The 27753-nt window shown below is 40.4% G+C and overlaps 1 protein-coding gene across 1 annotated transcript in view; it reads right to left on the bottom strand.

Moving 5' to 3' along the window:
* gmds (GDP-mannose 4,6-dehydratase) overlaps window positions 1-27753 on the bottom strand; it is a 217894-nt gene that overhangs the window by 47701 nt on the left and 142440 nt on the right. The window contains exons 8-9 of the mRNA XM_078169035.1: window positions 3935-4053; window positions 3123-3219 (exon numbers count right to left, since the gene is read on the bottom strand). Coding sequence (XP_078025161.1) covers window positions 3123-3219; window positions 3935-4053 — 216 coding nt within the window. The remainder of the gene's footprint in view (window positions 1-3122; window positions 3220-3934; window positions 4054-27753) is intronic.

Raw genomic sequence — 27753 nt, 5'->3', positions numbered from 1 at the left:
CTTCTGTTCCTGAGATATGGCGCTGAATAATGGACAGGAACGTGTTCTATGCAGAATATCATGATGTCACAGTGATACTGACCTCTGACCTTTTCAATATAAAATGTCATCATTTCATCATTTTATCCTATTAGACATTTATGTTAAGTTTTGTCATAATTAGCATAAGAATCCTTGAGTTATGGCAAAAAAATGTGTTTTGTGAGGTTACATAAGACTAAAGAATATCTTTATGTACCAGTGTATACAGAAAAATAACTGCTGAAGAGGGAGACTGAACCTGCAGAAAAAAAGAAGGGAACTTCTGTAGAAAGTGGAGGTCGAGAAAGAGCCCAAGCTAACTGTGTGAACTGTAAACCCATGTCCATGGACCTACAGAGCTACTGCTGCCTGGACTTGATCAACATTACTTTATTTTAACATTTCTCTGAACTAGAGGATGCAAGTGCCTAACACTTTACTGGTTATTTGGTGAGTTGTTTCATTTCTTTGCTGCTTTTCAGCATAATTGTACCTGATGGATGGGTAGAGCAGTGCTCCTCAGTCTCTCTTGTTTATTTGGCGGTGGTTTAACATTACTGTCTTGTGAGAAATGTCTACCACAAATGCCAAGTTGTCTCAGTCTTGCAGGTCAAGTGCTGATGCTTAGTGCAACTAGCCACAGCTATTTTCATTTCTTTGTTTGAAAAGCTCAAAAAAGAAAAAGAAAAGCACTTCCTTTGAAATCTTGAATCTTGAAAGTGAAGTTTTATATTAGTCTGATCGCACTTTCTGACCTGAACATTTGACCCTCGGTGTAATACATTGCACAGCACAGTTGCATCTTTGCATAGAAACAGCAAAGTTCTACAGCTGTGAAAATGTAGTACCAAAAGACAGGGCTGCCTGACGACAAGGTAAACTGTGAAAATATTCTCAATATAGCATCCACTTAGACTGATGCTGATTTTTTTTAGGTGGGCCTTTTTTTAAGTGGCTATAATACATTTTGCTAAAAGCCTCCATCCACAGCAGTGCATTGCTTTGCTTCTATGGTGGTAATCTAGACTGCTTTTCCAAACTTGGAGCGTGCAGACTGACAACTGCTGTATGTAATACACACAGTGTTGGGCAGTTGCGTCACGACAGTAGTGGACGTTTGTAGTTTAACTACATTTCTCAGTAGCTTGGTGGTAGCGTCGCTGTTTTCTGAATCAAGTAACTTCTCAGTAGTTAAGCTCTTTTATTGATCACTTAGCGCGGTAGTGTCCACACAAGCTACATTTCCAAAATCATTTCTGAAGCTCAAACGAGGTGTGAATTTTTGTTATGGACTGAAATAAAACTGTCACTGCTACCACACAGAGTCACTTTCGCATGAACCTGACGGGGCACAGCCCTCCATTCCGAAACCCTGCCGTTCCGAACAACCCCCACTCCGAAATTGATTTTCAAGTCCATATCGAGTTTCCTGAATCAAACACTGCCGCCCGCTCTCCGGCCGCACTCGCACAATTCTGAAACTTGTTGTACTACAAAAGCTTGAAATGAACGTTCAACTCACTGTTTTTTATTGAAAATATGTCACTGTTTTCATTTATTATGTATAATTTCTCTAGCAGCAGCAAACACATTTAAAAGGAGACGCTTGTCAAGTCTTTTTACGCGCGCCGTCCGTGGTGCTGAAATCCCCGCTGCAGCCGCCGCTCCTGCTGACAGCAGACCGGCGGAGAAAAAAAAAGACATTTCTTTGCTCTGTGCTTTCAGAAAATAACCAGGGTTAGGGTAAGAAAGACCAACGGTCTGTACAGCAGTCCCACTGTGTTTGCCAGGGCATATCAGGCTGTGTGATTATGCGCAAAGTTTGGTTTAACGCATTGGATCAATTTCATACAATTTCGGACATTTAACGTGATAAACTAATTTCAATTCAACATGGTCATTTGCTTAGAGGATTCAGCTGAAGCATAATGAGTGTTATATGTCATTAAGATGAAGTATTTGCTTGTTTTGTGGTTAATTATGCACATAATCCATTTGACCTCATTATGAATGGGATTTTTATTTGCTCCTGCAGACAGAGGCAAAAGGATCAATGTGCAGCCTCTGTTTCCTTTGCGTCTGTCTCCTTCATTCAAACTTTGTAAACACGGTTGGGATTTGTAGGGGACATACATGTGTATGCTGCTCACTATAAAATGTGTTTACTAAAATGTGTTTACTAGCCTCATTTCTAGTCAAAACAAATCTCTTTACACTTAAAAAATACTTGTTTCAAGCAAATTTTCACTTGAAATAAGTATGAAAATCTGCCCATGGAGCAAGTTTTTTTTTGTGCTTGCAATAAGAAAAAAAAAATCTTGCTCCATGGACAGATTTTTTTTCTACTTATTTCAAGTGAAAATTTTCCTGAAACAAGTGAAAATTGTCTAAAAACAAGTTACATTTTAGGTGATGAGTCTTATTTCAATTGTAATGAGATTTGTTTTGACTAGAAATAAATATTCTTGGTAAAATTTTGAGTTTTTGCAGTGTACCTACACACACATACATGCATGTACGTTTTTGACCATGTTGTGACTGTTTGAAGCAGGTCTTCATTCTTGCTGTTGTGGTTTGAGTCGTGTTGGGAGTTAGTGCAGCTCACTGTTCAATAAACAATTGAACTTAACTTTTTTACCTGCCTATCTGTTCGACTGACAGTTTTATTGATCAGTAAGATAACACTGACTCGGCACGAAGTTGGTTCAGTTTAGTAACAAGCTTGGATGTACTTGCACTAGTTACTTTCATTTTGCTGTAGCTTAGCTTGCTACATTTCTGAGGGTGATAGCTTTGATGTAGTGAAACTTCATTTAATATTAGAGTAACTAGTAGCTTAGCTCACTACACTTTCCAAGTAGCTTGCCCAACACTGAATACACAGACTATGGTGAAGTACCTCATACTATCTCTTTGAGTTCCTTCAAAGAAAGCTAAACTCTAGCCCCATTGATGTTATACCAAGTAAATAACTCTTAAATACGTCGTTAAAATATTGTTCCATTAAGAAGATATTAATGCCTAAATTTCAAGCCAGTAAATGATTTAAACCACGATAAACACCCAATACATACTCAAACAAAGGGAGAACTTTGACTTACCACTTCAGTAGGACGAAAGTATTTAGGGTCCACCTTCACATGTACCACCCCTGTCTCCTGGCAACGGCCAACTTCCTTCTCATCCTTACCCTCCCACCTGGAAAGACACAAATATTAGCAGGAAGGAAAAAAATTTCCCACAGCTGCTGGAAGGCTCAGCTGTATGTTCCGCCGTCTCCCTGATAACTTCTTGTGTGGTTTGTTTCTTTAACATCTTGTGCAGACAAAACATGTCACCTGTCTTTATTTTCTGAAACCAACACAGCTGTCACATACGCCTTCACCAACATGTCAGTGTCTTCCAAGACACAAGAGGGAGGTGAATTAGAGGTGAGACAGAGGAGGGGACTGAGATGTGGCAGAGCACAGAAGTTTCCAAAATACAGCCTCACAGAATCTGTAACATTGCCTGAATCTTAAATTTATTTATTTATTTTTTTTTGCATTTTATAGCCTTGTCTTATATAATGTCATGTTCTCTCATATTATTTTGTGGTTTATTAGGTTTATTTAACTAACCTTTAAATGAAAAATTATAATTATATGACAAATTTATTACAGAACTCTCAAGAAGATGCAAACTATGCATTTAGTATCTCTATGAGTGCATGCTATGACCTTTTTGTTGATGTGACAGCATTCAAATCAGGGTGGAAAAGTGTTGGAAGTGTTATAAAAGTGTTCACAGGTACATACTGTGATTTATGGAAAAGTGACTTGGGGGCTTATTCATTACAAAGACATGTAAAATTGGCAAAACATTCATATAATGTCTGAAATACTATGGTGTATGTGTGTCTGCATGCACTCACACAATAGTCTTCCCCACATGTTTGAAGGCCTTCTCCACAAACTCCCTGACACTGTGCACCTCCCCCGTTGCTATGACAAAGTCCTCCGGCTCCTCCTGTTGTAGCATCAGCCACATAGCCTGAAAGAGACAGAGGGACAGAGAGGTTAAACCACTGAGAGATCATAAAGACAGTTCAGGGCTCCACACTGGACCCTGCCCAACTTGGTGCTGACAGACAGGAAATGAACCTGCGACCTCTGAGCGGGGCATTCGCCCGTACCTCTGCCCTGACGTCACTGCAGGGGCTCATGGGACAAATACCGTGGGAAAGGAGGACAGTGGACTCCCACAGGCCCACTGTGGTGCTGGCACACAAATGCACACGTGGCCATGAATGCATATGCACCTATGCCCGCAAACACATTCACACACAACTGACATGGTCCAGTGGCACCAAAACTAATGGCAAAGTTAAGGAGATGAAAAATTTCCAGAAATTAAAGTGCAGCAGCATCAAGTTCTAACTAAGTGACAACATTCGAGGCTTAATGATAAAGCCAGTGTGAAAGTGTCAAAAACTGCAGTTCCTCATATGGCCATTTGAGGCTGGGTCCAACAGTCAGTTAATCCCCACAGACACCCATGTTAAAATGCCCAACTTTACAGCAGGCTGTAAACATGTTTACAGGCTGTAAACATGTTTACAGTCCGGTACAAATAAGAGTTTTGTCCATATACCTAATTTCCCCCTCCATGTTAAGTGAAAGGTGGTTGCATTTTTGTATAACTTACTTGTTTACATTTTATTAAGGTTTAAAATTATGAATAATTAAGGGTGTTGCCTGTGACTGACAGGCTGTCTGCAGATAGTGTCCTCGGGCGCTCAGTCAGATCCACCTGTCACTTCTCCGCAGCTCTACCCGCTTGTCCAAATACAGTCACTTCTTGCTCCAAAAATCCAAGATGGCGACAGCCAAAATACCACACTTGAAGCTTCAAAGCGCGAGTCCACAACCCAGTGGGTGACGCCACAGTGGCTACATCCATTATTTTTATACAGTCTATGGTTCTGAGTTATATTTCTAACTACACAGCGCAAGCAGTATTATCATTAGCCTATATACCCAGTGAAAGCTGATAGTCTGAGTCCCTTAGTGGACCCAGCATTATATTAAACAGCCAGCGAGGGCGTTTGTGCGTGGTTCCATAATATTTATGGTGAACCAGAGCCAGCAGGTCAGAGCTACAGACCTCTGGCACATCTAGCCTGATCAAAAGAGCTTCGAAGGGGACACAGGCAGACAGGCAGGCAGACAGGCAGACAGACAGACAGGCAGACAGACAGGCAGACAGGCAGGCAGACACAAATGCCCACACGCATGGACATGTATAAACAGTAAGGGTGGGTATCAGTTCGATTTTATTAATTCTGCTGATTGATTTCAGTTCATTCTAGTATGGACTCTTGGTAAACTATCAGAGCAAGAACCTAAAACCAACGTATTTTGAAATCTAAATCTGCTCATTTTCAGTACATTCACATTGTCATTAATAGTCATAGATGTCAACATATTCTGTGACTCCTCAGTGTCACCCCTTACATATCTTAGACAAGAGTTCATGATTCCTAACCATGAAACTGCAGATAAAAAACTCAAAGCAGACGTGACATTTCCTGTCTAGGTCTCAGTCCAAATGCTTTTGTTGTGACACAGTTGCATCTTCTTGTAGTCTCAGTACCTGAAATCGAAGAGTCATTGCTGCACAAAAAATGTTTACATAGAGAAACTGATATTTTTTGTGCATGACTCAGTTTAAAAAATTATAAAGAGGAATGGATAAAGAAGAAACAGCTGAAGTGAGCTGAGCAGATGAAGAGATAAATGCAACAAGTGCTTACAGATGTTTGGGCGAACATCAAACCTCCAGCACTTCATGGAGGTAAGTGACACCTTTTACCTCTTCTGTTGCATGGAAAACTACTTGTGCAATGAAGTTTTAGCCACACGGTTAACCACTAGTTCTGGCCTATTGTAAATGGGTCCAGCCACACACAGCTGCTGTCTGTTCTCTACAGCAGAAAGGTGGATATGTGTGGAGTTAGTTTCCTCTCTGTCTCTACAGAGGTAACTTAAACACTTTGCCTGTCTCATTCTCTGAGGAGCACATCAGCACAGTTTATGTGCTCTACTTCGATTTGTACGTAATGGTGTGCGTGTGTGTGCCATTTTTCATGTGTGTATATGTGTTCCATCCAGCCACATCAGGATGTTTTATGTGATGAACTTGGACGGGGCCAAGGCAGGCTGTCTCCCTACATTTAGCAGATTCTGTGTTCCCTCTGCAGTAGCATTCATAGGTGTGTCTTTTGTAGACACAAACACAAAAAGACTAGCCCCTAGAAGCTTTAACGTTCATCACAACTAGAGTTGTACGCAACTCAGAATTGTGTCAGTCGACTCAGATTTGACTGTTCAATACGAATATTCAAAGACTGAATTTCTTTATAAAGTTTTAAAGTTTATTCATGTAATACAGTAAACAAGCTAACCTCGCTAAATGTGCAACAACATTTTTTGCCTACACTAGATATCAAACAAAAGCCAGGAACTGTTTGATATTAAGTAATTGTGAGCTGTAAATTCACCACTTCCAAGCAGTAGAGAGAAGATTATGTTATCTCAAAGCCTTACGGTCCGGAGTCTCTCCTCCTCAGTGCTGCTGCACGTGTTCACAGCTGTCTGTATTAAAGAGTATTGTAAATGTCAAGAGCGCTCACTCTGCAGCAAAATGTGGGGCCAAAACGACCCCAGAAGTACACTATGCAGCACACTGACTAGCAAACAAACACACAAATAAACCCAAACTGCTTGACTTGATGCAATCTCGGTTGACTGAGGCATCTCCGACTGATGATTCTAATCTCCAACATTAAAGAAGCGGCCCTAATCACAACCAACAAAAAAGCACAAAATGGAAACATCCCCTTATTTACTTAAGAGCATAAATGTGCTTACTGAATGTCATAACAATCTGGCCATTAGATTAAGATATTTAATTTACATAAGTTAACATATTTGCAATAAAGTGGTGCCAGAGGAAATGTCAGGGTGTCACCAAATTATTAGGATAAATGCTATGTTAGCCACAAACATCCACTGCAAATGACCATAAACTGTTTTTTAAAAGATACTTTTTCATGAGGACAGAGGGTCAAGAGAATCTTTGAAAAATCATCTTCTGGGGACCATGAATATTACGAAAAGTGACTGTTAGACATGCAGTATACAAAGACTGCAATGTTTTGGGGGTGGGGGGTGTCACCAAAGTAATAAGGCATTATTCTTTGGAAGCATGCAACCTGATACCAACTGATATGTCTCTCTGGACCAAAGTGTCAAACAGGAAAGACAGATATGATATGTTGTGAAACATATGTGCTAAAGTACTGTATGTGCTGATTGTGGTATTAAATAAGCACATGCCTTGCTCTGAAACACTCATACACACACACACAAACACACCAGCGGTGATGGAATGCTCCTCCTCGGGGAGGCGAGGCCATCCTATCTCAGGATCGTTCAGGGTCAACTGACCGCTCAACACTGATGGCTCCCCTGAGCCTGACCTCTCACCCTCCGGCCCCTGATGAACACACCAGATTCTCACACTGCCACATGAGCCAATAATAGCACCTCGGTGTATGACTGACAGCCGAACAAACGAATCAAAGCATGTTCAATTTTCCATGACCAGAGTGCCATCAGAATCTGTGTTTCCAATTGTTTCCACATTTTGAGCTTGTTAAGTTGACAAGAGAATTAAATTATCTTACAAAACCATGTGCATCCTCACAGGTGTGCGTGCAGGAGATCAACAAAACAAGGATCCACTCACAGAAAGCAGCTCCACAGTGCTACTAGAGGTCTAAAACGGCATAAGGGAACCTTTAAGGAGGTAGAACCATGAAAAACATACATGGAAAGTATTTTTCCTCTGTCAATGATAAAACAAAGCAGCATTTCATCACGTGTAGGAAAATAAGTTACTGGTTTGGAAACAATGAATTTCAACATTAAAGTCAATAGACATAAAGTCAACTTTATGTCTATTTTTGTTTTTTAAATATATACACAACATACTTTGGATAACTGAAATAATCCTTTCATACATTCCTTTCAAGCTAAATGAGAAACTAAGCTGTCATTTTAGTTTCTAAAATGTAAAGATTTGCTGCTTTTATGTCATTGTAAATGGAATATTTCTGGGTTTTAGAGGTTTGGTTAGACAAAACGAGCAATTTGTAAGAAATGTGATGGCATTTTTTTTATAATGGTAGGGCTATTTTCTCAATAATAATAATTATAAAAAAAGCAATAATGACAAAAAATTAGTTGCAGCCTGATATACACACTGTAATGTCTAAGAACACATAAACAATACAGACCATAGATCTAGCCTGAGAATTTAACCAGATAAAACATTCACATTCTGCCATTTTAAAACAATTCAACCTTCCCCTTCTCGATGTGAGCAGGATTAATTGTCACTGAAAATGGTGAAAGATCAAACACTGACATCTAGACTGTGATTCTGTTTTGATCATCTTGACTGGCTGATTATTTGAACTTGTAATGAAGCAGGCTCTTTCCCTTTTCCTGCCGACCACACTGATGAATGTGTGGCCTGTAGTAAACTGGATGGCGGTGATGACGGGAGTTGGGAACGCGGCTCGGCTTCCCTCACAGCCAGAGAAAATGTTTATCGCCGGAGCTGAGTGATATGGCCTCTGCTGATTTTTAACCAGGAAATGTGATAAATAATATGATGTGTATTTTTCTGCGCATTGTAGTGGGAATAATGTGAAATCATTGGAGACTGTGGTACATTCTTCTAACCCCGTTCAGGGATAACTGCTGAGGGGGAGAGTGCTGGCTTTACTTTGGGTATTCCCACATTTTACTCATCGTCTTCTCAAACTACTTTGCATCAGCTCGCTCTTCTTTCTCTTTCTCCTTTTACCTTTTGCCCCCTTTCTCTTTTCTGTCCCCCTCTGCTGCCCCTCTCCCGTCCCTCTCAGGACTGCTCTGCTTCATTAACTATCTGATAAACAGCTCAGAGGTTTGGCCCTTCACACTGAACCCGCACCTTCCTGTTCACATGGCCACAGGATGACCCCCATCACACACTCCACACTCAACCCCAGCTCAGAGACAGACACTGACCCCTGCAACCACCCACAACCCCTTTACCTGAATTATATTCTGACACACACACACAAGGGGAAACCTGATGACCTAAGTTCTAATGCTGTGTTTTGTTCAGAGACAGCAGGAAAACATGGATGTATAAAATGTTTGTGACACTGATAATGTTGACATGCCAAAATATCTTTTACCCTTATTTCAAAAAGACAATATTCCTAGTAAGCTGTTTGCATGGCTAATGAAAATGAATATTTCATTATATAGAAAAGTGGAATGCCTGGAGCTGCTTGTCATTTTGTTTCTTTGCATCAAATTAAGATTTTTTCATTGGTGGCAGTCTTGTTCGCCTGCGTGAACACAGCCTCCCTCTTTTATTCCTTCGATCACTGTCTTGAAAAGGTTGGTGTTGCAGTATTTGCACATATCCAAAAACCTGCTGATATCCAAGCCTTTGATAATGTTGCCTGTTTCTCCTTCCAACCAGAAATTTAGGCTTTTCTCCTGAGCATACATACATGCAAACTGTTGGCAAGTTTATTTGTGTACAATGTATTCATGAAAATGCACAGAGCTGACCGTAAACAGGCAAGAAGCCACATGTCACAAACTGCAGTAAAACCCCAAATGAGATGCATATTTTGAACGCACTGTATACATGTCCAAAGAATGCTCCTAAAACCCAAATAATAACAACATATCTCACATGTCTTAATTGGAAAAAGCTCTATTCGGCCTTATATATTGGAATATTAGTGTACATGTAAACAAAGTCATTTTAAGTTTCTGATGAAATGATTTATATTGGGTTTACAGGATTTTTACACCAATGTGACTAAGTTACCTGTTCTGTCAGATAATCAGCCAAAATTTTTTTTTGAATAATGACAATGAAACTAATGTTAAAAACCAAACTAGTCAAATAGTTTCAATAAGATTTTAAATGAATTTAATATGATAAAATACTATTCAACCACATTGGCTGAAAGCCAACAGCTGAAACTACTTTTGGTCGAGGGAACCTGCTGTAACATACTCAACTATGAGGTTTTATATCTTCTTAATGGTACTGTAATTTTCAAAATAAAACTTTAAACAGCAATGACACACACACACACACACACACACACATATTACATCAAAGTGAAAAAAAAAGCAGCAATTCTTCACGATCAGCAAATTTGAGGATGTACATTTCTGGTGAAAACTAAAACAGTGACTTTAATACAGTTTGAGTTTTCATGGCTTTAGTAGTCAGCTGTGGTGGCTGCCACTTCTTTTTTTTCTGAAAGTGTATTATATTTAATCCTTTCCATATGCCCCTGTCAGATAGAGCACAGATAGAGCACAACCAAAGCTACTAGGCTGCGGGAAAATCCCTGGTACAAACCAAAGGCAGCCTGCTGACTCAGAATACTTCTGTATAGGTCACACAGTGCATTCTCACCACTGTGATACCAAGGCTGCAAATATGCTCTTTCAGGCATAAACTCTTTATTGCTTATGCCTGTATGTATAAGAATGTAATACATTATCTATCTCTGTAGATTAAGTTATTCTAAATGCTACTACAAAACAGCCTCTCAAAATAAAAGGATAAATAAGTGTCTTGCTTGAAGACACCTCAGCAAGGTGAATGTTCAGTGGGAAAAAAAAAAAAAAGTACAAACCAAACTCCAAAGCGCAGCTTAAGTGATGACTTATCTGAACCTCCCTCTTCTGCAGCCAGGTGACCCCTCCATCCTCCCCTTTCCCCCCTCTGTGTCTCGCCTCCCTCCCAGCGTCCCAGCCTGTTAGGGCCCCTCGGTCCTCCGTCTCTGCCTGCTTGACTACAGCTGACATGTGGAATGGCTCACAGTAAACACTTAATAGAGCTGCTATTATGGTCGCAGAAAGCCATCAGCCCCAATCACGGCCTGCTAATGCCATTAACCCCAGGGTTTCTCTCTCACACACATACACACACACACACACACACACACACACACACACACACACACACACACACTTTCAGCCTCACCCATACATGCAAACATATGACAGAGTCGCTTTCACATGAAACCACAAATGCCCTTCTGCAGGGATTCATTCAAATTCCTGCACAAAAAAACAGAGCTTTAAGTTAAACATTCAAACTTTCAAACAAACTATAAATATATATATTCTAATCACTAAAGCCACATGATTCTGTCTGAATAACTGTGGTTTTGCCAACAGACAGTGTATTCTCACAGAATTTAACATGAGCCCTGATGGTGGAGCAGACAGTTCTGCAGAAACTGCAGGTTCACATCTTCCCCACTACAGATCTCGACCAGAGCCGGCTTTTCCAGACCATTAGTAGCTTAAGAGGTTCTCAGCTCTGTTCCACAACATGGTTGCACAGCTGCCAGACAAGAATGCATAAGTCTGAAAAATAAGAAGAAAAGTGCTCTTATTCTGGCGTGGGCCAGAGGGAAGCCTTGAATCAGAGCATACACAGCCCCAGCCTGCCAGACCCACCTCATACCACTGATAACTAGATTAATGACCTGCACTCACAGCTATGATACAAGACATTCATGCAACACAGTGTGACGTCACATTCGAGCTCAAACATGGTCTCGATCATGCACGTCATGAATTGGTGTTATCAGCTGGTCTTTTCGGACCCACATCCATCAAGGCCACTACTTCCCGGATACACTGGCAATCATCTGCAGCCATCTTGTCCTGAGATTAGGCAAATAGTATTGAAATTACAACTCCAGAATGACCTAGGCCCCCAAAACTGATACCACACTGAGGCCAGATAACCTCCTACTACTGTACATGTTTACATATGACTATATTTAACTCCAAATTAATCAGATTTCTAATTATGTACAGCTTAATTTGCATCACAACATTTCAGAGAAGGACAAACACCCTGGGTTCCTTCCTCTACATTCTCATACAGATCTCAATCTTGACTCCAGTTTTAGTTTTTAAACTTGGCCAATGTTTGAATGCCAAGCTTATCATTATACAACTATGAACAAATACTTTGTACGTGTTATGCAAGTGCTTTTTGTATACTTTTCTATACTACTTCCAGTGCACAATGTACTGTATAAGCCGTCGTGAAAAAATGTCAATGGGTAAGACCTTGTCCATATTAAGGAGACTAAACTTTAATATACGTATATTTCTCTCAGCTCTGGCCTTCTATCAACAAACAAACAAATATTTTTCATATTTAAAAACAATGTGTTCCACAGTGGATAAACATAGAAATGTTGGTCTTGAATTATGAGGTGAAAGAGGCAAAATGCAGTTTCCCAAAATTATGACATACTGTGTGCCCTAACATATCACACTTACGTTACTGGGGTGGCAGAGAACAACTGAACACATTTGCACAGAATTTGCACTGACAACAGAAGCTGAGATGTTTGTGCTGGTCACTGTTGGATTTGAATTTTTTTTTAAAGAAAATACCTGAGTTTATCATTGAGGTGCAGCTGCAGTAATAGGGGCTTACTTATTTTTGTCTCCAATCCAGATTCGTCTAGTGGTTAATTTGCCTGAAAACAGTACCATAAGAACATCTGTACTATGATTTGCTACACTACAACACTAGATAAATGATTATGGGGAGTAACTTATCCTGGGAAGCACAATTTGAACTTTGCAAACACAATTACAGGCACCGTTGCTTTAAAAAAAATGTGTCACCTGGGAACTGCAGTTTAAAGAGCTGCAATAAACAGCTCTCTAGAAGGCAACAACAAAGCAGTACTGTCTGTCAGTTTAATTTTGGTCTTTCGCCATCATCCACATTTTTTGGCGATGAGTTGATCACCATCAGCCCTGATTTTTGGAAAGTCTCTATGCCATGTAGTCCCCCTAACGGATTTAAGTGTTAGTGCACCTCTCTAGGTACATAAAAACAGGAGTTAATTTATTCTTTTAAATGTATGTGTTTCCACGGCATTGCCATTTGTGTTTGCATACATAAGAAGAATATATCTGTAATTTAACCAACCAGACTGTTAGCAGTTAAAGAGAAGAGGCCGGACAGACGCTGCCCGTATCATGTAGACAGTTTACATTCACAGCCATTTAACAAGTGGGTATGTTTGTCACCTGAGCGAACAGAGAGTGTATGAAGTAACATGTGAGTGACTGACAACACTGTCTGTGTGTTAAACAGCATTCCATAACAGTGCAGAATAATCCCAAACACCGGATTAGAGAAGAATGGGCACGTCTGACAGCTTCCTCTGAAACTCTGCTCTCAAAGGATCCCTTTGTTCTTTGAACGTCCTTGCTGCCATACACATAACACACACCTTCTCATACACATACCACGCGCACACACACACACACACACACACACACACACACACACCCTCTGGGCTCTGACAAGCTGTTTGTAACTCTAACAATATGCTAAGTGGCATCTCATATACCAGGTGATTTGAGTCCTCCCTGCCTCTTCCAGACAGCATATCACATCACATCTGCACAGTGCTGCCAACACAAGACTGACACACAATCCATATCAGTACAAACATTTTGACACAGCAGAGCAGGTACACTGAACAAAAATGCAAATGCAGCACTTTAGTTTTTGCTACCAAGTTAAAGATCTAAGACTTGATTTTGTTCTGCACTAAAGAATTATTAGTCGCAAATTTAGGTTGCAAATTTGTTAAAAACTGTGTTAGTGAACACTTCTCCATTTTCAAAGATAATCTATCCACCAGCAGGTGCAGCATATCAAGAAGGTGATTGATCATTACTACACAGGTGTGCCATGGGATGATCACAATACAAGGTCACTCTAAAATGTGCAGCTTTATCACACAACACAATGCCACAGGTTGCAGGCCTTGATGGAGCGTGCCATTGGTATTGTGACTGCAGGAATGTTCATCAGAGCTGGTGCCCGTGAACTGAATGTTTATTTCACTACCATAAGCTGTCTCCCATGTTTTTTTTCCATGAATTTGGCAGTACATCCAACCCACTTCAGACAAGAAATGGGAAACAGACGGGAAATGGGAAATATTTTGTTCGGTGTATTTTCACAAGATTTTTCAGAGACAGTGAAAATACAGCGGTCATACTGTGTACAGCAGAGTGCTGCACTGGGTCGGGTACCCACAGGTACCCGCAAAAACAGCTGATTTGCGGGTGGTTTTTAAATTTTTTTTTTTTCCCGGGTTCGGATCTGGGTGGAAAAAATAACATGCGGGTCGGATCGCGGGTTTTAGATAAACACATCAGTCATTAGTTCGGTAAACTACAGATAACTATCTTGGTCATTATTTACTCTCTGAGGATCACCTCCGCTATTTCGCAACGGTCATTGGTTCAGCTGTTTACATGCGTTTCACCATCTAATAACACAATTTGTGATTGGACGACAGAATCAACATGGCTGCCACCGTCTAACAAGCGCCGCTTCCAGAACAGTAAATAATTACTTAGGTATTTGAGAAATAAGTGGATAAAATGTACAACTATCACTTTATAATGTTTCTGAAGTGTTTCCCTGATGGATTACTTCTCTCCTCGATGGATTCTAAAAACACGTGACGGCTCGTAACTGCTGAACGTCGCTCTGGACAGAAAGTAAGTCTATTATTACACATGTAAAGTTCCTTTACATAGATTAAAAGTTTAAAAGCATTAAACGTAACAAACGAGTGCTTTTACACTCGTATGGGAGAAGAACACAGAGGGTTGATGATGGAACTGAAGTCAGGTTTTTATTGTGAAAGCTGCTTCATTCAGGTCGTTGTTTACTCACTGGCACCTTAACTGTGGCGATATGCTGTTCAATATTCAGCCAATTTGACCCAAAATGATTACTTTAAATCCGGGTCACCTGGTATATGAGATGCCACTTAGCATATCGTGTTTCAACGGGTTGGACCGGGTTGCAGTCCTAATTGGCCTGATGCGCGGGTTTGTGGTTCGGGTGTGGGTTTGTACGTCCGTGTCGGGGCGGGGCGGATCTTGAAAACTGGACCCGTGCAGGACTCTGGTGTACAGTATACCATGGGTTGTATGCCATTGAGAGCACCATACGAAATAAATATTTGGGGCCAAATGTTGATGATATATTGACCATGAAATTTCATGAATAAAACATTGATATTCATCTGAACATGTATTTAGTATATGAATGTCCTTGAACAATAAACAAAGCTTATTATACAGGATCCCACAAAGGCTATATGCAGACTATTTCTTGAAAGTATGTTGTGTAAAACAATTTCCTGTGACACCACGTACAATCACCCATAACAACGACACAACACAAAACTCATGTTTCTCAAATTGGGCCTGCAGAGACATTCAGTCTGAGGCTCAGTGACTAAGTCCTGCCATCCATTATAAACCAGTGCAGATAAACCAGATGGTAAAAATAACATTTAAATGAATCTCAGTTTAGCACAATGAGGGCCTACACCCTTCAACATGCAGCCAGGGGGAACAGATATCAAGTGGGAAAGTGCATTAAAAGTACTGAAATGGAGAGCGGTGGGCTAGCATTCCAGGAGTTCCTGAGTAGAGAAAGTTTCATCGAATGAGTTTTCCTTTCCAACATATTTTATGTGACTTTACTCCGTTATGTTTGACTACGGTCTCTTTTCTCATATAAGGACTAGGCTTTTTTATTCTGCGTCCGCCTGCATCCCACAATCCCTGATGGTCTTGTTGTGAGTCAGTAAAGGGCAGGGGTGGATTTGGCAGAATCATGAACCAAACCAGACCATACCAGGACAAACTGGGCTAGAGTAGGCCAGGCCAACTCAGGGAAGACTGGGCCATATCAGCCCAAATAAGACCGCTTTCCAACCGTGTTCTGTGTAAATACAAGAACCTCAATTATTCAATTTAGGTCTACATTTACACACATACTGTATATTGCTGCTACACACACACACACACACACACACACACAACACACACAGAGTGACATGCTAGGACGCACAGCTAACTTTCCCAGGCTCCACCTCAGGGAGCACACATCATCCAAATGGCTGCTATGGAGCTGTGATTTTTAGCAGAACAGCTTTTTTTTCTGTTACTGAGCCCCCTATTTTTAGAGATGGCTGAAATGATTAAACCCCCTCCCCTTCACCCACACACACACTCCTCCTCCTCCTTTCCTCTCCTCTCTCCTGTTGTGTTTTGACCAAAAAAGTCAGAGACTGCAGCGTTTTTCCTTGTCAGACAGAGACTGTCTGGACGTCGAGTTGAAGACAGACGAGGCTATATTTACAGTCTGACTTCACCCCGAAACGCACATACGCACACAGAGACACATGCACACGCTGCTGTTAACATGGTCGGGGATGACGCAGAGATGACCGCACCTCGGTTCTGTCTGTTTCACTCTGACCATGTCTTTCTGGCCGAGCCTCACGGCGGTGGTCAACCTCAGAGGATGCTCTTTCACAGACAACAGACCCGTTACCCTGAAGAGGTCACACAGTCTGACAGAGGAGGGAGGTTGCAGTCGATCATAGTGAGTCCAAAACATTTTATTCACACAGTGCTGCTTGTGGTGGGTCCCCAAAGGATTTTAAATCAAGACTGTGTCCAAGAGAAATAAAACTTAAAGGAACACACCAACATTCTGAGGGTTTTTACTCACTCAATGACAAAATCACCCCTGTTAGCCCAACTTAGCAGAGAATAGTATGGACAGAGTAGTAAAGTATTTTAACATATAATATGTAACTTTTCCACATTAAATGTCTTAAAACAACTAGACTTGTGCTATATATTTTGTTAAGGTCTGTACTGACATTATCCCAAACATTTCCAATGATGTTCAAATCCCAAAAAATCTGTAATTTTTTATTCAAAGGCACGGTCCATGTCATTGTTCAACAAACACAAAAATTAAAATTACAATTAATGGTTTTAGAAGGAGTTAGATCTCTTTCAAGGACCACTTATATGATTTTACATCCATAAAAGCTCTGGGTTTTAAAAAGCGGCGATCACAAAGTTATGGCTGACCATGATAAATCCCGCCCCTCAGCCTGTGACATATGCAGTACTTGGTTCTTGACCAAGTGTTGATGCCGCTGCTGAGACAGTTTTTCTGGCTGAGAGCTGGTAACTTCACAGTCGAAAGGGGTATATGTGGCTGCACAAGGCCTTACAGTTATCACACGCAACAAGCATTACATTAAAAGCAAGAAAATTTGATCTTTTTGCAGCTTGAAGGAACTATTTTCAATAACGCAAGTGTTCTCGTTAGGCTTGTTTAGGGGATTATTAGAACAAACAGAAAGGGCACCCTGACTTCTCTCAACAGCAGAAAATCTGTCGTCCTGTGAGCATTCAACTGTAGCAAAGTTAACAAGACTGCTACTGTCTTTAAATAGGTGTTTGTGAATAGGGTGCAAAGGTGATGAAGATGGAAATTGCGTTGTTGGTCCGAAGAACTGAAATAAATAAAATAAAGGAATAAAAATCAATACTAACTTGTTGATTTATCTTTATATGGGTGATACATGTCACTGGATTTCGGTGAAATACTAAAGCTGCTAAAGCTTTATGGACTTGTGCAGTGGACAGAAAAGGATAACACCTCACAGACTAGATTCTGGTGCATAACCTCCAATAATTTGGTACTATCTTTGATAATAAGCTGTTGCTATGTCATCTTAATGGCTTTCAACACTCTTCCTCACCAATCAAACCACTGTTGCTGCTGATGAAAACATGAGAGAATGTTTTTTTGGCTAAAATGTATATATAACAGGTCCAGCATTATGTTTTAGTGTTGTACCACAACAGTATCTTACAGATCATATAAACATGTAGACAGATACATTGTGATGAAGCAAAAACTCTCATAAAGGAAAAACAAAATTCCCTCGCCCACCTATGTTCATAACATCAAGCCTGCACCCATTCCTTTGATATTATCAGTGTGTTCGTACATCTAAACATAGCTGCATGCACGGGGAAGTCCACAAATTCATACACACACACACACACACACACACACACACACACACACACACACACACACACACACACTTGAACTTGGCTGTGACCTCTGGCTCTATGAACAGTGAGTCCTCAGTAAACAATCTTTCCATGTTTTCACCAGAGGAAAGGAAGGGGTCTCATAAAGACTGTCATTCACTATTTAACGTTAAAACACACACTGCAAACTAAATCGCCCATGCATGCACACATACACATAAACACACCAGCACACACACAGGTTGGGCTCAGCTCCATGTAACGTGGACAGAGCTGCTCATTCTTGGAGCTTGGCGATAGCGTCATTTTTACACCGTGAGAACATGAGAAACACATTTCTCAAAGGAGCCCTCTCATTTGCCGTGGGTGGGTGTGTTACCATTTTTGGGGGGAAAGGGGGGACAGGAACACACACACACGTTATTTAAATATAGTAGCTACATGCTAATCTGTAATAGCAGGGTTATGAATAGGCAGCGTACAGGGGCTATAAAGGATATGAAAGGCATTTAAAATAGTCGGTTCAGATTTTTCTGGACTTTTTTTAATGTACTGTAACCCACTATCACACATGCATATGTACACACACATCCTCAGCTGTCAGAGACAGAGTATCAATAGCAGAGGGCCGAGTGATGCTGGGCCAGAAAAGCACTTTATTTATTTTTCCATCTTTGAACAAGCAGGAAGAAAAACAAACATCAGCAAGAGGAGGCGAGCGACATGAACGCTGCCTCTCAACTTAACGGACCCACTGACTGTTTAGATTTACTTAAAGATCTCTCACCATGCACCTCAAACTGCCTGCAGAATGGAATATCACAGCACTTCGAGAGGGAAAAATCTGCAGGATTTGCAGTCAATATGAAAGAAATTTCCAAATGGAAACGGCGGACTCTGATGGTATGGGACAGGGAATAGGGCATCAACTTATAAATCATATTAGTGGTGAAATAATTGGTTGCGAAATCAATTTGTCAATTGACAATTTTGTCAATGTCAGTTACAACTGCTCAAGTCTCAAATGTGAAGATTTGCTGTTTTTCTCTATTTGATATTCTGAATCCATTAGCTTTGGACTGTTCTTTAGGTCTGTACTTTAAAACATAACCGGGAAAATGTCAGTCATCTCAGTAAACTATGTCAGATGATGTTGCCTCCCTTGCTACGCACAATTAGTGTAAAAAGTCATGCCTAGTGGGACAGTCACACTGACTGCTCTCAAATGCTGCAGAAAGTCAAATAAAGTCAGTTGGCAAGATGTCTTCACAGAGTCAAAGCTGGTTGGTCATTGTATTTTATCATCTCTCTTATTTACAAGTGGCCCCAAGTAGTCAACCATTCGATCTAAGGACCCTGAATCAACTGCAAATCTCACAGTCAAATTGAATAAATGGTTATATAGTAACAAAGGATCATTCCGCTGGGTCTATATGGGAGTTTTGAATATCTGACTATACATAGAGATGCTTGCTTTCTCCCAGTAAAGCATAATATATTGGCTATTTTGGTATAAAAGTATTAATCAGAGCACTTACATAAGAACGTAGCCCTAGCAGAGTGCTAAATATTTTCTGAACTCATGAATGAGGGCAGAAAAAGTGGTTTGCATCTCTTTCACTCTCTAAGAGATGGTTAACAGTTCTATTTACAACCATGAAAAGTAAGCAGGCTTAGAAAAAAAAAGTGATGTGTTCTGTCTGTCTCCTTCGCTTAATTTCAGTCCTATGGACAGCACCGCACCTACACATCCACCCCCCACACAGCACAATACACAACAAACAGCACTGAGCGGAACATGTCTTATTACTGAAAATTCTTTTCCCAGGTGCAAAGTCAAGAAGACAAATTGTTTAACTGCCAATGTTGCATATGAGGATCTTTTTTTTTTTTACACTTAAAAAAAAGGTGGCAAAGGTCCTGGATGATGGGCAAAGCCATGGATGGGACCTCAGAGAGTGGCACTGTCCATAAGGGCTGAAAAAAAAGAAAAAAATGAACACTCCCCTTCTGCAGTCCTCATACACTCATCCCACTGCCACCATGCCAACCACAACTAATCATTACACATTGTAACGCAAAAATTTTTCAAAGATAGACTTTTAACATTTAAAAAACATCAAGCAATGACCTTAATGCAAGGTGGACGGAAGAGGGGGTGTGTTTTGTCATGCTTTGTTCCCCCCTCCGCTGTGTGCGAAGTGGAGATAACAGAATACACAACACAGGAAGCTCATTTTACGTATTTTTCATTATCAGTGATAGTGTAATGTGATTGGCTGCAACAGCATGTCTGATAGTAGGAGATAGATGCAGTTTGAACTGTGGGAGTTGTAATATTTTTAGTCTTTCCACGAAATCTGAAAACAGATAATGCCATGGGAAACTGGGATCAGACAGACTAGATGAACAAATGACTAATGTTGTTTGTTTTGTTTGTGGAACAAAAGGGAAGAAAGGAAAGAATGAGGAGACAGAGTCAGTGGAAGTAAAAAATACAAGGAAAGTGAGAAGTTTAAGTGAGAAACCAGAAGCAGGGATGGCAGTAAGGAGGCGTCAAGTGAACTGTATGGGTGTCAGTCCGAGCTATCTTTGTGAATTGAATTTCCAGACTTCCTCCATGGTTAAGTTTGAACTTTGGCCCAGTGACACATGACCCCTGACCTTAAAGCTGGAACCAGGAGCAGCACTGTTAAAAGAAGACTCGGTTTACACTGTAAATGCTCATAAACCCTCTACTGCTGCTCATCTATCGCTCAGAACAATGCCTGCTTTCCTCTTCACAGCTGTGTATTTGTGTGTGTGTGTGTGTGTGTGTGTGTGTGTGTGTGTACATGCTGGGCTCAGTCCCTCTGCTTAGAATACAGTTCCAGCCGCAGTGATCTCATGTGAGATGCTATCAGCCTGTTTACTGTTTCTCTGCTCCCCTGCGGCCACTGCATCGCTTACAAATTGGACAATCAAGAGCAGGTGTGTGTATGAGATATGACTGTGTGTGTGTGTGTGTGTGTGTGTGTGTGTGTGTGTGTGTGTGTGTGTGTGTGAATGACTAAAGCAGCTCAGTGTAATGGAACTATATCCTCTCCCCTCCTCCTTTATTCTCCAGTGCAGGTGGAAGAGGAGCTCCTCCCTCGTTGAAAGCGGGGTGCACACAGACCCAGCTTGTAAACTTAAACAGTATTTTGTCACATATTTAAGAAAGCTGTTAGTGTATTTATGGAGGTGGAAGGGGCATGGACCCTCCGTGGGCTGCCGTCTTAACAAGGGCCATGTTGGATTGATTAGGCAGGCAGGGAGGGGCTTCAGGGAAGTAATAACTTGACATCAACAGTTTTAGGGCAGATCTCACACTGCAATTAATGGAGTCTGGATGAAAACGATAACAGCAATTTTCATCACACCTGGGCGTCATTTTTAATATTTTTTCTTCTTTTTTGGGTCTAACAACAAGGTTTTTTTCTCACATTGTTAACCTGCCCCAATTTAACTTGATGTCACACTTTCATGTTGCAGAGAATAATTGTTGTTTTTTGGCAGTGTAGAAAGGGACAGACATGGTTGAGACATTGATGCAATACTTTGTCCAGTTGAGTCTGTCTGTGAGTGCCAAAGACCGTTCCATATGTTGGGTTCAAAGGGGCTTTATGTAAAATTCACCTATGAGTATGCACATGAGTTGTCTGTACATAGTCCCCAACATGAAGGTGGCTGAGCTTGCAGCTAGCAGCAAACAGTGCTTACTCCATAAACAGGGCTAACAACAGCAGAAGTGCTAACAACAACAGAGAAGCTAGGATTACAACACACACAGATGGAGTGTGATTTCACTCTCTGCCCAGGACGCCATTACTCCACTATATCTTTACATAGCAAATAGTGGTTTGCTACTACATTAATGCCCTAGATGTCAAAAACAAAACCTTTAAAGTCATACTGTCCAGCTCTGCAGCACCTGCTTAATGTTCAGTCAATGTTCAGTGCCAGTAAGGGAAGTACATTGGGTTTTTTGCAGCAAGACAAAAAACTGTTGGTGGGGGTATCGGAAATGTGAATAAACACAAAGAAAGCATAGCTTAATGTAGAAAACCAGAGTTTGTTTTTAGTCTTAAACCAAAAATTAAAACAGTGATTTTGTCCACCAAAGCCATCATCTTTTTCTAACTCTAATTAAGTAGTTTCAGTTGCCTTAACTTTATCACACCATTTTCATACTGCAGTTGCCGTATATTGAAGGAATGAAAGAACAAAATGGCAAGGAAAGTTCAAAAACGTCAGGACTGAACATATTCTTAGTTTTACAGAATTGTCCAACGTCAACGCTGTCTGGCAAGTGGTTTGCTTTATCTTCATATGCTGAGACAACACTGATAAAGTACTGGGTGACAGAGAGAGAGAGAGAGAGGGCTGTGAAATGGTCGGTGTCTTTGGGGACAGCTGGGAAACTGCACATTCATCATTTTTACAACACATGAGGTGGGCACAACATAATATTTTAGAAACTGATAAAATCCCCTTCCATCCTCCATCCTCTTTATCTTTCTTTTGAGTGACTATTGATTCATTAATGTTATCTGACCACTGCAGCAGGAGCGATGGGAGCTATGAAACACGACAAACACAAACACACACACACACTCACCATTTCCTGAAGCACACAGGCACACACACAAGTTTCCTGTGGGAATTTATTTTCAAATCAGCTATCTGCGATCACCTGCTGTACACTGCTCCTGCTGCCAGCCTCATCCTCCGGCTTCTATTACATCATTAAAACATCAATGTGTACCAGAGAAATCAGAAAGAAAGTGAGGACTACAAGGATAAAAGGATGGAAAATTGGATGACAAACATGGTGACGTGGAAGGTTAAAGAGAAGAACAAGGCCATGAACTGGAGGCAGAATAAAGTTGTGACATGAAAAATAAGCAGAGAAGAGCGAATATCAAGATGAGTGAGCCAAAACCTGGGAAATCATCAAAGCAGACATCTATGAATGTCTGATATCAGAAGTAAGGTCAAATATAACCAATATAACCATATAAAAAAACTGACATACACTCACATGCCTGAGGTGCTTTGGTTACAACTGTTAGTGTTTTACACAGATGATGACTGAAAGTAAACACACGTGTGTTGATTCTGGCAAGGATTTTCATTTTAGTTATTTAGTAACTGACATATACATTTTAGTCATGAAATGAATTTCAAATTGTCAAATTTGTTTAAAACTGAGAATCTTATTTTTGGTCTTGCAGTTCAAACACTAATTATTTCTTATTTGAATTTTATCTCAATAAATTGTATCATACTTCTTTTATACAAGCTTTTAATCAGATATGAGATTATCTTTCCTTTCATATCAATGATATGATATTAGAAGTAATTTTTTAAGGTCAGTAACACTGACATTATAGGTAAAAGTTAACTGTTTTAATAAAAATATCAGTCAGTAGATATTTTCAAAGTGTGGCTGAAAAAAATCAGTATTGATGCCACACTGACAAAGAACATCAGTGTTACATTGAATCTTCTGCCATACTGTGACCCTTTTTTAAATTGAGGAGCCTTGAAATAAACCACACTAACATTAAGATGCAGTTTTTCATTAGGGGGTTTAACGAGATGACCCTTAAAATGAATGAGCTGTATTCTGTTTGGCTGACAGTACAGTTAAATATTCTACTTGCCCATTTTGGTCAGAAAGGCTTTTTTAATTTTATAAATTTGTCAGGTTGGTAATAAAATACAGATTCATGAAATATCTACTCTGCTATGTTCTCACTAAGATCACTTTTCCATCATGCTGCATCATATTGCTTGTCAACAAAAATGCGTCGTCATGACTCAATGACAAAATGAAAAACTCACACAAGCACAGAAAAGCCGATGCACTATCACCACAAGCTCAGATCTCAATAAATGTAGCTCTGCTACCTCAGGAATCTCACGGTATCTCTCTCATCCACACACACACACACACACACACACACACACGCTTGCTGGTGTTATCATTAGAGAGAGCAGATCAGATGAGAGCAGTGTCCCTGTTGATACTGAGGTGATGACATCCGGACATTAACACAAAACTCAGGGCCAAATGACACTGAAAAGGACACGCAATTACTGGTCGCTCCATGGTCTGTCTCTCTCTCTCTCTCTCTCGGTCTGTCTCTCTGTCTGTCTCTCTCTCTCACACACACACACGCACACACACACACACACACCATCTCTGGGCCCATCAGAGGTGTGTGTTTTTGAAATGTTCCTGTGATGTGTCCAGTGTGTAAGATAAGACAGGAGTAGTGTAAACAGTAGAGTGTGTATGCGTGTGTATTGAATGTAGTGCCTCCAACATGGTGAGCATAGGAAACAGATGCCTCACCCCTGGCTATGAGAGAGAGAGACTGAGAGAGAGAGAGAGAGAGAGAGAGAGAGAGAGAGAGAGAGAGAGAGAGAGAGGGAGAGATAGATTTCCAGCAGGGACTCTGCAGTCTTGTGGCTGTTGTTCCACGTCGTTCCACAGTCAAACACCCAGAGGGCTACAAGGATAATAAAGCAGCGGTGAAGTTCGGCCAGTTTCAGTGGTTCATGCTGACCTTTGCAAATTCTTCACATATGGCAATCTGTGCGTCAAAGGTTCTCGAGAGAGGTTCTCAAAGTCTGCACTTTTATCCCATGAAATACACACGGAAAGTTAAAATGGTACAGGAGCTTTGTGGAGGTAACTTGTAATAGCTTCAACTGACAGAGACCCACAAGCCAGTAAAAGCCTGAAAGTAAAGACTGTTTTTGGTGGTCATTTTTCACTGGTGACACCCATGTTAAATCATGTATATGAAACTTAAAATGTGCTAAACTCAATTTATGTCATTGACTGTGGAAAAAATCTTTGAAACGTCCATTTAAACACACCCCAAAACTTATCTTTTCTTCTCTTTGAATGCAAACGACAAAAGTTCAGTTCCTCCCTTTTTTGGTTCTGCCAGTACATAATTAATAACGTACAAAAATCATTTATTTGAATTTGTGAATCAACTAAGAATAATTGAAGACGTGGTTTTCGTGAATCCCAAGTTTTTCTTAAAGCCCAAACAATGACCAGAACAATAAGATATCTTGCCTTCTATTACAGAAAAACAAGGTTACACCTGCATACTTTCAGGCGAACTGATGTAAATAACCTTGGCCTTATAAGCTCCTGAGCGCAGAAGGATCAACTCATCAACAACTGGCAGCTGCATGAGGCACTGATAGTTGCATGGTCAGCTTTAACACCTGAGATGCTACAAAAGAGTCACTATTACAATGCTATCAAGGCCAAAGGTGGTCTACCAGTAGTGACCATTTCTATTTTCCTGATCATTATGGATGTATATAAAACATTTACCCATCCATCTCTTCCCTTCCTCCTTCTCTTTACCTCATCCATTTCTCACACGTTCTCCCACTCAGTCTCCTTCACTCAATCTTATCCCATTCTGCAAATCCCTTCCCACCATCTTTGCCCTGCCCCCCTCCCAAACTAAATGGATCCATCCCAGTGATGGTGCCTGAGGGTGCACTAACTCTGCCCTTACACTTCTCCTTCAGCCCTTCCTGTGGAGCTGCAGTGGGAGTCACTAAAGGAAGTCTTCATCTCAGAGGACAGCCCACTTCCTCCTGAGAAAGCGGGATGGAGTTGACGGGTTGAGGGTGAGAGAATTACAGAACAACAAACCTGTTTGTTTGCAACAAACTAAGCAACCCCTCTATGTTTTAGGGCAGTAGGTCCAAAATATTGGACAGAGGTCTTTGTGGATTGTGAGCGTGTGGTTCAATCTTTTTTCCAGTGCAATGCTGAAATTTACCAACAACTTTGGTAATTTGTTTTTTATTCTCTTTATCGTTTTAAGCAAAGCAACATTTTTTTTCCTTGTCCTTGATATTATCAGACCTATTAAGATGTTATGCTGTAAAAGTGTTAGAAGCCTGAATAAGCCTAAAATAGCTCTAACCACTGTTATAAACCATCTAACTCACTGGTTTGAGAGCTGAATGCACTTGTTGCTTTAATGCTAAATGTTTGTCCATGTTTAAAAAAAAAAAAAAAATTCTGAATGGGAGACTTGCCGATGCTTTGTATTAAAGGAATGTGGGTAGTGTGTGTAAATTAACTATGGTAAACGCCATCTAACCAGCGCCCAGATCTCCCTGCTGATTTGCTCAAATTTGGCAGATTTTCACTGACTCTCGGGTTGGTGGATACAAAGCGTACAAAGATTATAGAACTGGATAAAGAGAGACCTCAAAAGAAACACAAACAAAACTGTAAAACCAGGCTTTGCTAATCAAATATAAACCAAGATTCTGTTACTTTATATGCCCAGTCTCCAGAAACACATCTTACTGCACTGTTTAGCTGTAATACTAGAATCTAAAAACATTAAGTGGGTGCCATACTGTTTCCTGCATTGTAAAAACAGAGGCTGAAAAAACGGAGATCAAACTGCAAAACTATGCAGCGCTGATCAAATATGAGCCAAATTTCTGTTACTACGTTGCCTATTTCTTACCTCACATTTTTTCAGAAACATATTTTAGCTTACCGTTTAACTGTAATACGAGATTGTTTGTTACCAGCTGGTCGCCATATTCTTTCCTGTGTCAAAATGGACAAGGTCCCATTACATTACCCACCAGTAGGAGCGTCTATTGTTTTAACCCTATGGGCCCTAGGCCTTTTTGGGGTATTTTTACTGCCTATACTTTTAAGCTCATATCACAGTCATTATAAAGGCTACATACGTACACATGCTATATCTTGTTTTGTTTTTTCAGGACAATCTGGGCTAACCAGATTTTCCATCATTCCATGTCCTCCTATGTGCCTGTATTTTATATTAATTTTTATATCAATGAAAAAAATATGTATGACTAAATTCTTACATTTTTACATGTATCTCACCATAGCAAATTGGAAAATGATATATTCTGCCATATATGAAGAGGGGAGTCTCTCTGGAATCTGGCAATATAAGAACCATGATGTCGGGACATTCTGTCACTTCACAGCTGTCCAAAACATGTGGTTTGTGCCAGGCGGACATGATTGACAGTATTTTTTCATTATTGCAAGAAATTCCATTGACTCATTCACAAGTCAAAAATGTGTTTTATCTGAAAGAAAAATGCAATATTTACATCTAAGATCATAGAAAAATAGTCAACCAAGTGCAATGATGTCCTCCAAGATAATATTTGTTTTTCAGTTTCAGTTATATATTGGGGGGTCATTTTAGGCATGGGGGGGGGGGGGGGGGGGGACATGTCCCCCTCAATGTATATGGTGACTACGGCCCTGTCATGCATGCATAATTAGGCTACAGTTGTCTGGGTATGCAAAGGTGAAGTGCGGAGAAACACACGCAAGCCTAAGACATGGTAAGATATGATATTCCTCACTATATGAAGTGACTGATAACAAGATCTGTATAATGGACTGTAAAGAAATTTGTCAGGTTTTTATTTTGTAGACACTTGATCTGTATTTATAGCGTAATGGGATGACAGCAAAATGATGTGTATGTGGTATCATTGGAAATCTCTGGTCCTGCGCTTTCATGTGATATGTGTGGCATTTCTGTGCAAGCCTGCATTCGCGAGTAAT

Source organism: Epinephelus lanceolatus, chromosome 6 (assembly GCF_041903045.1).
Source record: "Epinephelus lanceolatus isolate andai-2023 chromosome 6, ASM4190304v1, whole genome shotgun sequence".
In the NCBI taxonomy this organism is placed as follows: domain Eukaryota; kingdom Metazoa; phylum Chordata; class Actinopteri; order Perciformes; family Serranidae; genus Epinephelus; species Epinephelus lanceolatus.
Note: the sequence above shows the minus strand (reverse complement) of the source record. Positions and strands in the feature narration are given on the sequence as shown.